The sequence below is a fragment of the Capsicum annuum genome, chromosome 2, assembly GCF_002878395.1.
Source record: "Capsicum annuum cultivar UCD-10X-F1 chromosome 2, UCD10Xv1.1, whole genome shotgun sequence".
Taxonomy (NCBI): Eukaryota; Viridiplantae; Streptophyta; class Magnoliopsida; order Solanales; family Solanaceae; genus Capsicum; species Capsicum annuum.
In genome coordinates, this window is record NC_061112.1 from 142543107 (window position 1) to 142559313 (window position 16207).

General features: G+C 32.4%; 2 protein-coding genes across 7 annotated transcripts; both read left to right on the forward strand.

The window, feature by feature from the left end:
* The first annotated feature begins 57 nt into the window (after window positions 1-57).
* On the forward strand, window positions 58-6736 carry LOC107860102 (methionyl-tRNA formyltransferase). 6 transcript variants are annotated; one of them, XR_001671481.2, is made up of 13 exons: window positions 59-239; window positions 328-390; window positions 1119-1253; window positions 1708-1810; window positions 2425-2495; window positions 2583-2687; window positions 3071-3104; window positions 3479-3579; window positions 4251-4310; window positions 4370-4573; window positions 5120-5237; window positions 6148-6251; window positions 6343-6736. XR_001671481.2 is itself a non-coding variant. In XM_016705340.2 (12 exons), exons 1-11 carry the CDS (start codon window positions 129-131, stop codon window positions 5207-5209), a joined length of 1077 nt encoding a protein of 358 aa, XP_016560826.1. In that variant the 5' UTR covers window positions 59-128; the 3' UTR covers window positions 5210-5237; window positions 6148-6736. The 6 variants fall into 6 exon arrangements, 4 of the variants coding, with proteins under 4 accessions (XP_016560829.1, XP_016560826.1, XP_016560827.1 ...); XR_007052486.1 differs by having other exon boundaries at window positions 6151-6251; XM_016705340.2 differs by having other exon boundaries at window positions 6148-6736.
* Window positions 6737-8384: 1648 nt separating this feature from the next.
* On the forward strand, window positions 8385-10376 carry LOC107861350 (heavy metal-associated isoprenylated plant protein 21). Its single transcript, XM_016706692.2, has 3 exons — window positions 8385-8648; window positions 8821-8896; window positions 9876-10376. The coding sequence occupies exons 1-3, from the start codon at window positions 8571-8573 to the stop codon at window positions 10166-10168; spliced, it is 447 nt and encodes a 148-aa protein (XP_016562178.1). The 5' UTR covers window positions 8385-8570; the 3' UTR covers window positions 10169-10376.
* Window positions 10377-16207: the final 5831 nt, after the last annotated feature.

Here is a 16207-nt window from a genome sequence, read left to right on the forward strand (position 1 = left end):
ACAGTATATTTTATACATTATTAATTAAATAAGTATTAAAAAGAAGTGTTCCTATTAGTCCAAGCGGTGTGTAATTACATAATTCCCCAAAACAAAAACATCCTCATCCTCATTCGGAGGGAAATAGGATGTTATCGTCTTCAGTTATGATTCGACGCTTTTGCACCTTCACCCTCACCGCTTCTTCTTCTCCTTCCACTTCCAACAAGAAGCGTCTTGTCTTTCTTGGTTCTCCTCAGGTTTCTTTGCCTGTGTCCCATATCTCCCCCTTTCTTGATATTTATTACTAATAATAAGCAAAAGTATAATCTTTGCTGTTAATTGTAGGTATCTGCTTCGGTTCTTGATGCTTTATTCAATGCTTCTGCTGCCCCTGATTCCCTTTTTCAGGTATGCTTACAGACATTGCTTTGCTTGCTCTAGTAATGCGTGCCTTTTATAAGGTTAATAAATTATTGAGCATTGGAATCAAATGAGTGCTAAATATAGTGGAATACATATACAGGATCTATATAGTCGGCCTCAACTAGTTTAGGATTGAGGCATAGTGCTAGTTAAGTTATATGTTAGATGTTTGTGTAATGGACATCTGCAATGCCTGTGACCAAGAATTTCTGTAAAGACTTGATTTTTACCTTTAATGTGTACTCGAGTTGAAAGCAGGAGTTAACCACTCCCCCTAAATAATTTTGTGCACATTTTATTCTATTTGAATATAGAGAATTTACACTCTTCCTCTCTTTTCTTTCTCTTATTCCGTCGAGTAAATTTCTCAATCGCGCTCAAGGGTGTGTGCGACCTAATTGTCAATGAAGTGGGTTGAGAACCTGAGGTCTCGGGTTCGAATCCTAGCAGAGGCAAAAAACACTAGTCGATTCTTCCCATCTCTCCTAGTCGTGGTGGACAGAGTTACATGGTATCTGATGGTGGTGGGAGGTGGCACGTATCCTATGGATTTAGTCGAGCTGCTGGCCATTTGGATTGGTAATCGGCATTAGATTTTTATGGTTAGGAATTTGTATGTCTCACTAAAGATACTATAATCATCTTGTCCATTTTTGATTGTACTTGAACATTGTGGATGGGGTGGGAAACTGAGCTACCTTAGTGTTGGTTAGGTCACAGCCATTGTTACACAGCCACCTTCAGGAAGGGATAGAGGAAGAAAAGTAATGCCTTCACCAGTTGCACAACATGCTCTTGACAGAGGGTTCCCTTCTGATATGATTTTCACACCTGTGAAGGCTGGTGAGGTAACTAAGATTATTTACTATTTATGTTTTTAGAATTTATTTCTGGATATGCCACTGCTCGTCTGCTCCTTAGATGTCTTCCTTGGGACAAATTGTCGTGATGCCTTTTTACGGAAATCATTATGTTTGTAGAAAGTTAGAAACTTAAGTTTTGTTTATATTTCTTTACGACATGAAGTCAGATACATTCTCTTGGGTAAAGAGAAAGGTGAAATATTAGAAGGCTATGTTTCTTTAATGACCAGTGATTTTTCCTAGTTGGTTATAAAAAATGATGCCTTTGTTATGAAATTGTGAAAAATCAAACAGTTCCATTGATGCATTTTAATGCTTTTGTGCCTGCTAAAAAATGTCCAATCTCTGAACGTCAATTCTGGATCAATCTTCAGAAATTTGTAAAATTATGGTGACTGGGTTCCATATGCATCTTATTAACTGTGTTATTGAAATGCAGGAAGCATTTCTTTTTAACTTTAAATCTTTGGAGCCAGAGCTTTGTGTTACTGCTGCATATGGGAATATTTTACCCACGAAGTTTCTGAACATTCCATCAAAAGGTTAGGCAATAGAGTGCTAATTATTATGCAATTCTATTTTGTAGGTCCCTAACTCTTTGTTAATGTTGCATTTTCATATTTTCAAGAGTTGGACTTTGGAAGTTGTCAGAATAAGAAACATTTTTCACTTGATAAAGAGCTCTTAGTTTTTTACTTAAGCTCATGATATACTTTAGCATCATTTCCTTTCGTTTAAGAAGACCTTTTCTCAAAATTTTCTAAAAAAGTAGTCAGTAAAATTTGCTGGTGAAAGCTTGGAATTCTAATAGTTAAATTCAGTGCATTTCTTTGGTGATTCACAATGGAGAATCTGCTAGTTTAGGTACATTTTAACATTCTTAGCAAGCAACGTTGATTGTAGGGGATGCTAAAGTAATTGTGCACTAAGAGTAAGAAAGGGTGTCAATATAATTCAATTACTAAAGCCTAGCTGACTAGAGGGATTCTGAACACACATAAAGTGATTAACTGCATATTTTGTAGTTAAAACCAAGAGAATGGCAGCGCTGATTATAGTGTTTTTCTCATCATTATGCAACACTTTACAAAGATCTTTTTCCTGCTTAAGCTCAATTATCTGAATCAGCTTTAGTCTTTATGATTCAATCAAGCAGGAACGGTTAACATACACCCAAGTTTACTGCCTCTATACCGTGGTGCAGCCCCTGTACAAAGAGCATTGCAGGTTTCATTCTCCTAAAAAATTATGGAAGTTATATGAGTTACTTGTTCGATTGTTTTATGATATTTGGAACTGTATGTATAATTTCAGGGTGGTGTTAAAGAAACAGGGGTGTCGTTAGCTTACACAGTTCGTAAACTGGATGCTGGACCAGTTATTGCTCGTGAAAGAGTAACAATTGATGATCAAATAAAGGTCTTTATGTTTTTCTTTCCAGAAATGCTGTTTTTGATTGGTTTGTCATCATGGGTAGATGCTTGGTTAAGTTCTGCAAGTCCATTGTGCTGGATGCAGCAAAAACTGATTCCCGCTGCTTGCAGTTATTGGGAAAAGATTCTAGTGATACCCTTATCCCAATTTTCTCAATTTTCCTTGCTAGGCAAGGTCAGTCGGTTAAGGTTGGTGTAAAATGACACAGATACATGAAAATGTGTCAGTATTACCTTAACCACTAAACAGAGAGTTGCTCCTCGACTTATTTGTATGCTGGTAGCTATACGTGTGTGGACTGCCCACTTCTGGGAAGTACCTATATCTTTTAATGAAATTTCTGACTAATATTATAACATCTTTTTCAGGCTCCAGATTTACTTGAGTTACTGTTTAATCTAGGTTTGTTTCTCTTATCTTCTACTCTTTTCTCTTCAGCAAGTGAAAATTTCAGCATTATAATGTTCGTCTTCCTGGATGAAATGTGTATTCTTAGTTTAAAATGCATCATATGGCCGGTAGAGTTGGAGAACAAAACGTATTTAGCTTTTATTTTTGATCACTGCAAGTTATTTGTGTAATAGTTGGAGAATCTTTGGCAGGGGTTTAAGAGGTAGTATTCCAGTGTAATATTGTCAAGCTGCTCTTTCAAAATTCATGTGACCATATTACAATAGGTGTTGTTTTCTGTGCTATGTGCAGATATTGGGATGTCGAATATTTGTCATGATTCAGATTCCATTTCTCGATAGCTCATGGGCTTTTATTCCATTCAGGTTCCAAACTTCTAATTCGAGAACTTCCTTCTATATTTGATGGGTCTGCAAGTGGGAGTGCCGAAAAGCAAGATGACAGTAAAGCTACCCTGGCTCCCAAGGTAAAAATCATCCCTCTACAGTGCTTCCATCATTTGGTGTGTTTCTTCCCAGTTTCAAGTGTAATGTTAAACCAACTGGAGAGGTGGGTGCATGGAACATCATGGCATTTAACAAAAATATTCCTGGATCAGCAACATCACGAGTTCCTGTGGAAGATAAGATGTCAGCCATCTTGCCTGCACTATTAGATATTCATGAAACATAATGGACTTAGGATTCACTACTCTTCCATGTTGCTAGCCATATTTGTTCAGTTGTCAGCATATTTTCACATGGAAAGTCCGTGCTTTTATTTTTTTATAGAGAATAGTGAAGGTTAAGCATATTTTATCACAGTCTGATAGTGGATCCTATTTCACAAAACATGTTTCCTCCATTGCTTGAATGTTTAGTGCTCCTGACAGTAAGCCCATCCCTATCTGAAACTTTGGTACATGACAACTAAATCCATCTAAAAAATGAGATATGTATCACGGTTGGAGTGACACCAATAATGGATCTCAAACTGTTGCACAAGATAGTTCTTTTTGTACCATCTCTGAATAATTATTTCTTCAAACACCATCCAATGCATTTACGCTAATTTTGTATTTCGTCTTGGTTAATCAAAATTCAGATAAACCTTTCCATCAAATTCTGGCAATAAAGCTATGATTTTTGCTTCTTGCAGATAACTCCTGAGGAGTCATGGCTATCCTTTGAGGAAGATGCCCACGTGCTTCATAACAAGGTATTCTTCTGAATTGTCTTTCAATCTGGGCTGAGTGATCATGACACAGTAGTTTTTAGGTTCGGGCATTTGCAGGATGGCCAGGAACTCGAGCTAGACTTAAGGTTATTGACCCTAGCACTGGAGAGAGCAGTATTATAGAGCTCAAAATTATAACTACTCGGGTTTATGGTGGTATCAGAAGTCAAGATATAGAGGCCAATGAAGTGCTTTACACCAAAGGTTCCCTGGTAATTCCTTGTGGTGTGGGCACAGCACTGGAGGTGAGAAGATTTTGTACCTTAAAAATTCAAGATTATTTTGATTCAAGCTGAAAGTTCTATCGGCTTTTATAATCCTAAATGTAATGGGATGCTCTATTTTCATATCGTCCTAAATTTGGAAGATTACATGAGATCCACCATTGATGCCAGCTTTCTATCTATGTACTATGACCTTTAATAGTCCATGCTGACTCAAAATTGGACATGCACTGTATGTAGAACCTCAATACACTTAAAATTTGCTGTTTCTTGGTTATCCAGTAAATGGAGGGTTGAGTGTGATTTAATTCATCTAAATTAACAGCTCCATTCAAGTTTTCCTCATGTATTTGTCTTGAATCTTTGTGGAGAGAGATAGATAAAGAGAGGAAGGGTTGGGGGGATTACTTGTCTGCAGAGCATGGGCACTTCTTTTTCTGTTGATAGATCTGCTAATATGGGCAGTTCTAGTGTTACAGGTTGACTGTCATGTTGTTTGCATCTTCTTTTTCTTGGTATGTTACACTGTTTTTGAAATATCTATGATGCTAGTTTTTGGTATTTCAGGTTTTGGAAATCCAACTTCCTGGCAAGAGAGCTGTTAATGCAGCTGCATTTTGGAATGGTTTAAGAGGCCAAATGCTGAAAAAGTTGTGATCACTAAGCCGGTCAGCCACACCAATATGTAAGACTGAAATATTCTGGTAGTCCTCTGAGTACTTTCTTAATGTCTTAATGGATTTGGGAGCAGCTGCCACATGCGCATTTCTTTTGATGCACAGTTTTTTCTTTTCTTTTTTTGGTTTCCATCAAGTGCGCAATAGTACAATTATCTTGTTATACATCCCTTAGTATACTACTTGATTTGCTTTTTGAAAACGTTCCTTATCTTCTCGTTCCTCAATTTTTGGTGATTGGCCATGTGGTACTTGGTTCAAGGGGGAAATTGTTGGGTGTGCCAACAACGTCCCACATTGAAAGTTGATAAGAAAAAAGAACAGTAACATATTATTGAAGTGTAGGGACATTGTGAAGTGTTTTGGGAAAACTGTGCAGGTTTTGGCCCAAAATCACACCATATTAATAGCAGCTTGCCCACCCCTTTTTCCTTTTCATTTTCCATTTCGGCTTTATAATACACGGTCTAGGGTTGCTCAGGAATTGTACCTAAACACTGACTTCTGCTAAGACCTATTTTCGAAGAAGAAATGAATCAAACTACCTTTCTGTGACAACTAGGAACAAAATGTTTTAAGAGTATTGTTCTAAAGGTTGCAGATTAGTACGTGATGACGAGGAAGCATATTAGAATAATGAAATTGTTAAAATTATTTCTGCGATCATGTGCTAGTTTAATTCAGTTGATGTATCATGGCAAATGTGTAAAACTACACACAATGTGAGGATGAATTGATTTGAAATAGTGACAAATGCTGCTTTTAGGTACCAAAAAGCCACAAATCTGGAATATATATGCTCCTTAGTCTTTTTACATGGTGTAAACCAAAGGACTTGACAATCAAAATTCAAAAAGCATGTTAAAGCATTATCCATTGAGCATAACAAAAAAGTTGTTGCTTTTGTTTTGATTGCAGCAGCCAGTCGACAAGTTGTACCAAATGCCATTGTTCTGGAGTGTGATTGTTTTGTTTTGACTGAGAAACTTGGCAGTCCAAAGTTGAATTGAAGCCTGTAAAAAGTCGATCATAGAAATGACGTCCACTAGCCATTTTTCGGCCTTATTTTTGAAAAATAACTACTTACTGTTGTGGAGTTTCAAATTTTTTCAGGAAAATCAAATCACCACGAAAAAGTTGCAAAGTTGGATTCTCAAGGCAGGCAGGCAGGCAGGCAGGCTCCTTATTCTTTGCAGATAAATTGAAACTTGAAAGATATAATTTGAATACATGTATTCTCCACCAAAATGAGTACGATTCTTTTTCTTTGTTTTCCACTTTGAAGTGACTAACAAGATTCCCCTGGCCAACAATTTGACCCACAAACTAAAAAGAAGACTACATAAATATCCAATTATTGGTCCAGCTGATTATTTGTTATACTAAAAAAAATAATGACAGTACCATTATATTGTCTTTCTACTAAGATTTTTTCAAACACTTATGCATTATTCAACTGTAATTTATACAAATCTTATATATATATATTAAAAGGTTGATGTGTAAACTTGCCTTCGATCCTCAAACTTTGCCTTTTTCCGGAGAAACAGATAATACTTTACTTGTTTCAATTTGTAAGTTGAGACATTCATTTTATTTGTAGACAAGTCTTATAACTTTTAAAAATTCGTTGAAATCAAACTTTGCCTTTTAATTTGTACTTTGATATCATTTTATTGGTATACAAGTTTTTCAATTTATGTGTTACCATCATCACTAATATATGTATATTACAAGTTAAATTATTACCTTAAACTCTACCAAATCATCACATAAACGAGAAGAGTGAGTAAAGTAAAAAAGGACGCAAAAATGTACGGCAAAAAAGGTTGTGTTTTGGTCCTAATTATCAAGTGAATAATAAGGTGTGAATGCTGGAGTTGTCCACACACACCCTAATGATTTATGTTATGCCTTGAGAACTAAGATTCTTCTTTTCTTCATTTTGATAAAATATTTTCAATCCAATTATATAACTAGTTTCATCTCTTTACTTGTGGGGATAAAAAATATTCTGTTAACCTACTTTTCCTCCTTTATTTTTTACAACCTTTTTCAACTCAAAGGTTAGATTACCCTACATAGAAGAAAGGTCTCAAAGGACGTACGTTTGTCAATCATGGGGCAAACTCCAAGAAAATATTTCAAATCTCCATCCCAACAATTTGAAATTATGTAGTAACTCTGTCTCAATTTATTATTGATACTTTTTATGTGTAATAAAGTTTGCATTGTTTTTCTAATATTTGTTCTGCATCAATTTACAAAATTAAGTGATTAAACTGGATTAACTAATCAGATTAAACATTAATATATATGTTAGTTTCTTCATACATGTTTTCTACACGAACAATTTCTATAATACTATTAAGTAATATAAGATATGTTCTGTATTATATAGTGCGGTTTAGAACAAGATATAATTTGGAGAAATAATTTAGTTTTTTTAATGTATAGAGAGAATAATGAAATTGAAATAGCCCAAAATGAAACCCAGATATTTTGTGCACGAATTTAGGATGAGGGAACATTGGAAGGCAATAATTAGGGGCATTAATTGATAAATAAATAAAAAGGCAAAGCTAGCACCCACTGAACGAAAATGAAAGCAAGACATAAAAGTACTTTACAACAATTTTCCAATTAACCCATCAAAATATTATAAACAAATAAGAAGTTACATAAAGGCTCATCATTTCGGGGCACACTTGCATCTTTTTGTGGACGATTTCTTTAGCAAAAGGAAAATTAAACAATTTACCGCCATTAACTTTTTATTAAATAATCTTATAGTAATAGGTAATTCTCATATTGTTTAAATGAGTAAAATAAGAATTCATCGGTAGCCGATGTCAACTTATTTGAGACGGAATTTTAGTTGTTATTGTTGTATCATATGGTAATAACTATTTGCGAATTTGATATAAGATAATACTATAATAGTCCGTTATAATTAGTTAAATTATGGAAGAGAGTCTTGGAGTAACTGGTAAAGTTGTTGTCACGTGATCAGGAGGTCAAGGGTTAAAGTCTTGGAAACAACCTGATAGAAATGTAAGACAAAGCTGTGTATGATACACCTATCTAATTAGCCCCTGCGTATACCGGGCTGCTATAATTAGTTACACCAATAATACAATAAATTTTACTCTGGCAATATATTTAATTTAACACTCTTGCTTTGCTTTAGTTGTCATTGTCCCATATCCACCGAACCAACTTTAACTTGTTATATTATTATTCCCCCTCCCATCCCCATAAAACCCACAACACAAGTCTCTCTTTATATATATTATTGGTTCAGTACTTGCTTGCATTGCTTTCTCCCAAAGTGAAATAATATGGGTGTTCTTGATTATTTATCAAATTTTTGCACCGTCACCGACACAAGACGACGTACCAAGAGAAGACCATTGCAGGTATGTTAATTCTAGCTACTTTCTATTCATGTTAGCCTCCAATAAAGCTGCTGCTAATTTTCATGTTAAATTTATATATATATATATATATGTTCTTTGCTGTCGATCCTCCTTTTATTTTGTAGCAACTCTTTTTGGTTATTGATGAGTTCTTTTATTGTAAAATTGTTAGACAGTGGAGATAAAAGTGAAGATGGACTGTGATGGATGCGAAAGAAGAGTCAAGAACGCAGTTAGACGCATGAAAGGTTGTTAATTATTACTAGCAGCACTATGAATATTTATGCTAATTAGAGACCCTAGAAATTTGAAATTATAGAAGAAAATAAACCATAGAGATTGAAATTCTTTTACTTTAAAGTGCAGTTGCATCATGCAAGTATGCTATAATGATTCTCCGAGGAACCTATTTTTAGATTAAATTATCAATGGTTGATAACTGAAATAAGTGATGAAGAAGGAAGATGAAAGGTGACGACGGATAATTTTTCCTAATTAGAAGCTAGCCAAGCATAGTATATAATGGAGATGCTACTAGAATTTGACAATTAAGTGATCGAATAGCATCATAATATTCAATTATTCTTCGCTTTATCATCTTTAATTTAATCTATTCATGTTATTATACTTGTTCTTCCTGTCTATGCATATATACCTTTCTTAGGCGAAGCTAGCTGCTAGCTTCTCCAAGGTTTATTACTTTTATTTTAGAGTGTAGAAAGTACTTTAATTTCACCATTTTCCTTGAAAACAAAACCCTAAATATACTGACTTTCAGGCGTAAACACACAATTTTAGTGAAAAAGAGGGAATATATATATATATATATATATATATATATATATATTTAGGTAGAAATGGTTGTAATTAACTAACCCTATAGATATACATGGGGTGCAATTATATAGTATTGACTCCCCTTCCTCAATATATAAATTATTGAATTTTCTTTATTGAAATGAAACTTATTGTACCAACAAAGTTACATGACTCGATATTATTAAAAGTTGTTTTTATCATAGTGGTATGAACTGCTTTCGCTTACCCCTGACCCTAGCTACTTGATGGGAATATAGTGGGTCTGTTGTTGTTGTAGTTTGGATATTCTTGCATATTTTGTCTTATTAAAATCCCCGTATTAGAATTTCTAGCTTGATCATTGCACGTACATATTACACTTTCAACCGCGAACTAATTAGTATTGTCATTTGATTATTTTCTGTTCAGGTGTGAAAACAGTGGAAGTGATTAGGAAACAACACAGGGTGATAGTGAGTGGATATGTTGATCCACAGAGAGTGTTGAACAGAATAAAGAGCACTGGAAAAAGAGCAGAGATGTGGCCATATGTTCCATATAATTTGGTGTCCTATCCATACGTAGCTCAAGCATATGATAAAAAGGCACCTTCTGGTTTTGTTAAAAATGTGCCACAGGCTGTAATTAACCCTAATGCTGCTGAAGAAAGGATTACCTACCTTTTTAGTGATGATAATCCCAATGCTTGTTCTATTATGTGAAGTTTAAGATTTACTTTTCCCTTCTTAATTATTCCAAGATCATGTTTTTTTTTTTCCTTGGTCTTTAGGAACTTTGTAAAAGAATCTTATATTATGTATTTGTCATATTGTAATTAAGATCGGCGTTATAAGATGGAGCCAATAGCTTGAACAATGGAAAGTTACGTTTATGTAATGAGCAAATTGTTTTGTTGTGTTTGAATTTGAATTTGAAGAAGCAAATTATATATTGTAGACCATCATTCTGTTTCTAAATTTTGCTAGATAATCACAATAACATATTTACATAGTAGTAATATTTATTAATTATAGCTTTTTATTCCGCAGTAGGTGTAATATTTATTAATTATAGCTTTTTATTCCGCAGTAAGTATTTGCGTGATTTCTCATTCCTTCTTTAAGTACAAATAATTTTACATAGGAATAACAAATTATAATATTTTTCCTTCTTTAAGTACTACAAAGTACTTATTTCTTTTTAAGACGTTGTGATAAGCGATGTTACCTCTTTAAATAGTCAGACGAAAGATATGAATTAAACAAAGAAATGGTCACGACGTCATGCACAACATGCAAAAGAAGAATTGTAATTAAGTTATGCACTTAATTATAAATTTGTAAGTTCAAAGTTCGAAGCACAATTTTTAGGTTCATGTTATCAAATCTGAGAATATTTGGAGAAGGTTCTTGTAATTAGTTATATTCTCTCAAATATGCCAACGCTACTAATTATACGCCCGCAATATAATCTAATATTAGTGGTTCAAATAATCTTGCTTAATTTTGATCTTGAAAAACTATTAACAAAAACATTCTTTTCTTTGTTAGAAAGAAGATGACTGCAGAGATTGGAGGCATGTCAAATCAGCAAATTAGCAATTTAATTAAGCCCAAAGAATTAGGAATATGGAGTGGGATTATATTCAAATTAAATTGAAGGAATGAACATATATATCATTTTACAAGATTGTGGTGACATATAGATGCTAGAATCTTGTTCTTTCCACAAATGATGGAATATAAGTTGTTTAAATCAAGTGCTCAAAGTTTACAAAAAGGAGATTTTGATTACCAGTAGCCACTTTTCACTCTGCTTATATCCATAAAACTTTGCTCAATTAACTTATTATTGTTTTATCGTTTTGTGACAACAAAATCATTCAAGAATGTCTTTGTCTCTTATACAAGGAGAAAATGGTCAAAACGCTCTTTAATCATATGAAATTCACGACATTTCGTGTCCTCTGTTAATAGTTTGGTCCAATCATGCCCCTAATGTTACTTAATTGAGCCAAATCTTATTCTTACTTCATATGGAACATAATACGTGAATTTATATTGGCATTCTCCTACGCTTTCTGGCCTGTCATATGTATATATAATATATGGTGTTAATTTATACCAATTGGCGGGTGCAAATATGATGAATATTATTCTATCGTATGCCAAAAGAAAAATATTACTATTAGTATCACCAAAAATTAGGGGCGTGCAAAAATTGAACCGATCGATAAATCGAATTGATAAAAATGTTATTGGTTTATTGTTATTGGGTTATTGGGTTAACGGTTTTTTAATGGTTTTATAAATAAAAAATTATTGGGCTATTGGTTCGGTTTGATTTTTTCTTATTGGGTTATTGGGTAAACCGATAACCCAATAAGAATATATATATTACATGACTTATTATATATTTCTCTTTAATTTCTACAAATTAACAAACTTATTATTTCAATTATACAAACTCTTAATTTCTCCTAACAACATTTAGTCCAAACTTAAAGATTCTTATAAATTAAAACACATCATGTAGGATTTTTGGTTGCAACTAAGATTCGATTTTTCTTTTCATGTTAGTTGCTACTATTTTTATTTTATGAGTATTTTCTTATCGGTTAAACCGAAAACCGAACCGTTAAGGACTAAAAACCGATAAACCGATAAAAAATATCTTATTAGTTTGATTATTAATTTAGCATATTTAAAAATTAAAAATTGAACCGATAATATATAAAATCGAACCGAACCGACCGACTCACACCCTACCTAAAACTAAAACTGTTGAAATTCCTAAGAGCCACTTCCAATAACCTTATCAAGATGGTAATTAAACTCCTTTTGAACTGTCCTTAATTTCTGGCTTTTAACATGACAAAAGTGATGCAATCCCACTAATTAAGAATTTTACTGTGGATATAAAAAGTTAAGTACTGATTAAGATATGATATATCTTATCCTACTAAATCTTGATTAGTAGATTGTACCTGTTGCCACTATGTTGGAATATAATAAACTAGTACCATTATAATTATCTCCTATTAAATTTTCCTCATACCATCTTTCAATTTTCAATCTGTATAGGACAGTTTAAGATCCTTAAAAAGTCTTCTCACCAATTTTTCTCTTTCTAAAAAGTTGAGCAATGACAACAAATATGGTGCAATTATCTGAACGAAAAGAAAGAAAGTAAAAAAATTTAAATTAGGTACTCCATCATTACATGGTCAAGTTTTCAAAAAGCAAGTCTCTAAACACCGACCAATTTAATTTAAAAAGATGGAAATTTTATTCCACCATTATTTATTTATGTATTTAAATCCTGACAACAAAGAGAAAATGACAATGTTGCTTTAGAATTGAGTGACTGGATAAAAACAAAAATGTTGAACATTTTTATGTTAATTCCGCCGCTTATATCAGTTAATTAATGACAATTACCTTAACCATGATTTGTGTGTCTTGGGGGAAAATTGCCCCAGATTAGCCGCACAAATATATTCAAGAGAAAATATATTATTTCCACCCTAAACTATACACAAAATTATTGAGACATATCGAACTTTAGGAGATCCTATTACCCCTGGACTAATTAAAACTATATTTTTGATAACCTTAGTGTCTACGTGACACATACGTGAACCTTCAGTGTGTTGATTCACTGATGTGCTACGTAGGCATTAAGCTTGCAAAAAAAAAACGGTTTTAATTAGTCTAGGGTAACAAGACATCCTAAAGTTCGGATGTGTATCAGTAATTTTGTATAGTTCAGAAAACAGAGCACTTTCAAGGCATTATTGAAATGCAAAGAAAGAAAAAGACCTTTATTAATCACTGATCCACAAAATTCCATCCTTCTTTCTTCTTTTCCAATTAAAATATATGAAAGGAATCAAGAAAAAACTAAGGTTTATGATCATTTTATCGAATCACTTTTAAATGAAATTGGTGTTCCAACAATTGCATGTTCAGCAGTAAAGGAAACAGTACTGAAATTTGAAAAATAGGTGTTAACGCTTGTTTGGTAGCAAAAGTAATTGGAAGCTTCTTCAAGGGAATGATGATATTTGAAAGAATTCTAATAATCAACCACATTATGCTCTAATCAACTAACTGTAAAGTTTTTCCTTCTTTTTTTTTTTTTTTGGCAATATCAATCATCACGAAAGTTATCAGCAGTGTTACCCAGTAATTTTTATTATATACTTGTTCCGTTTCAATTTATTTTTTTTGTTTTGATTTGACATTAAATTTAAAAAAGTAAAGAAAACTTTAAAATCTTATAATCTAAATATGACATGTGGAAAGATGAAGGGAAAAAATTATTAGAAAAGAAAAAAGTTCTGAAAAGAACAGAAAGAAAAGTAAGACTATAGAACTTTAGAAGCATTTCCTTTATGAAGTGTCTAATTAAAGTTTAAGGAGTCTACATGTTAAGAGGGGCCTAAAAGAGTTTTATTAAGCCCCGTTTCACCATGAAATTTTTTTTCTTTTTTTTGAAAAAAAATAATTTAGAGTTGGAAATTGTGATGTTTGTCCATGAAAATTTGAAAAATAATTTCGAAAAATTCTTTTGAAAAGGGAAAATAGGTTTTTGTTGTTTTCACAATTTTTCAACTTCAATTCCAACTTTTATTATTATTACATATAACTCCAATCTTTTAAATTTTTATATAAAACTCTCTTTATAACATTATTTTTTCAATATTATGTATATAGCAGTTTTAAAGAATAAGATAATTATAATTTCAAACTTAATGCTATCCTAATTAATATACATCTCTTTTTTTCTCTCATCATTATTTTTATCTCTTATTTAATTTTCTCCCTTATTTAAGACATTATTTTACTGCTAATTTATATTTATACCCATAAATATATAAAATATTATATTTATACCCATAAATATATAAAGTATTATATTTATAATAGAAATATACAAAGTATGTTATATATAAAGTTTATACCATGTATATACCATACACACACATATATAAATATACAAAGTATTAAGAAACATACTAAGCATATTTATAATATAAATATACAAAGTATGTTATATATGAAGTTGATACCATATATGTATCATATACACACATATATAAAAATACAAAGTATAAAGAAACATACTAAGCATATTTATATATTTATGTTATATGATATAAGATACCATAAACATACAAAGCATGTTTTACATAGAAATAATTTATTCACACACAATAAAATCTTTCATGTATAAGAAAATTAAAGAAATAAATTAGCGGCACCCTAAAATTTAATAACAACTCATTATTTACTATTTTTTAGGAACGGAAAATGAAGGAAATAAATTAAATAAATTCCTAAAAAAAATAAATCTGTTAATATAACATCCATATTTAAAATTTTCAAATTTGAGAAAGCGGCTCTTAATGTAAATATTATATTTGTCATAATTGAAATTCATTAAATATGACCATGTATATGTAATTATTTTTATAATAATGGCTAATTGTGTTCTTTTTCCATTAGTAAGTAAATTTTAGTTGGGTAATTTTTAGAACCGTCAATATGGGCCAAGGCCCGGTGGGCCAGCCCCGCCCGACCTGTAATTTAATGGGGTGGGCTTCAATTTTTGCAGCTCATTTAAGAGCAGGGCTTTTTAGCCCGACCCGGATAAACCCATGGCCCATAAGGCTTGAGAAATGTGGGTTGGGCTAGCCCGTCAGTCAAATAATAAATAATTTAAAAATAAAATAAAATATCGAAAACTAATAAAAGAGTTAAAAAAACAATCAAGTTCAATGATGACCATTACCGGTTTCATTAACAAAAAAAATGGAAATCGAAAAGTTTCCTACTTTCGCATCTAATAAATAATAAAATAATTAAATATCTACCTCTAAAACATACAGAGTACATTTTACTCTTCACTTTCCTAATTTCCTTAGTTCAGTTAGCCGCCTCCTCTTCACTATATCTCCCTCAACGCGCCATTGACTTTCAACCGTGATGTTTCCGATTGAGTAGTGCCACCTCTTCGTTTTCTTCCTACTTTGGTGATTCGAGCTCTGGCTCCCTTTTGATTAACAAACATTAATACCATGTGTTATTGTGTGATAAATATTTATGTTTATTAACAATGTAAAATTAAACTATAAAATATTATTTTTAAAAAAGTGGACTGATCCGTGAGGCCCGCAGCCCACAGGATAATAGCGTGGACTTGGTATTTTTTGGCCCGTCATTTAAATGGGCCAGCCCAACCTGACCCGTCAAACTCAAAGCCCGTATGGGCTAGTCCAGATGGGCTGAGCCAACCCGTATTGACAACTCTAGTGATTTTGATAGTTTGTAAAAGTTAGGGCATAAAATTATATTTAAAAAAGTTTTTTCAAAAGTCAAAAAGAAAATTCAAAAAAGACATAGTCAAACACAACTCCAACTCCAATTTCAACTCCAACTTCAACTCCAACTCCTGAAAATTTTAGTTTTCAAGGCCAAACGGATACTAACTATAAATAACATAAATACCAACCCTTTTGAAAGTAATTACACTCTCTCCTACTTTTTTAATTACTTTACCCTCTCTCCCTATTAATATACATAACATAGCCGACATATACATAGCATTCTGTGTATATGTTGAGATTTTTTGTAATATGTTTAGAGAGTTGGAATTTTTTTTTATAATATTGAAAACATAAGTTGTGTATTTGTGTAATTTTTAGTTTTATTAATTTGAACTATTGAAGGGGACATGCACGTCCCTGCTTTGGCTAT

What these genes read in the sequence shown, in the direction of transcription:
- LOC107860102 (XM_016705340.2), top strand. Translation starts at nt 129, where the DNA reads ATGTTATCGTCTTCAGTTATGATTCGACGCTTTTGCACCTTCACCCTC. An exon ending in CAATTGATGATCAAATAAAG is followed by an intron (nt 2,688 to 3,070) that starts GTCTTTATGTTT and finishes CATCTTTTTCAG; the next exon opens with GCTCCAGATTTACTTGAGTT. An exon ending in TGAGTTACTGTTTAATCTAG is followed by an intron (nt 3,105 to 3,478) that starts GTTTGTTTCTCT and finishes TATTCCATTCAG; the next exon opens with GTTCCAAACTTCTAATTCGA.
- LOC107861350 (XM_016706692.2), top strand. Translation starts at nt 8,571, where the DNA reads ATGGGTGTTCTTGATTATTTATCAAATTTTTGCACCGTCACCGACACA. An exon ending in CCAAGAGAAGACCATTGCAG is followed by an intron (nt 8,649 to 8,820) that starts GTATGTTAATTC and finishes TAAAATTGTTAG; the next exon opens with ACAGTGGAGATAAAAGTGAA. An exon ending in CGCAGTTAGACGCATGAAAG is followed by an intron (nt 8,897 to 9,875) that starts GTTGTTAATTAT and finishes TTTTCTGTTCAG; the next exon opens with GTGTGAAAACAGTGGAAGTG.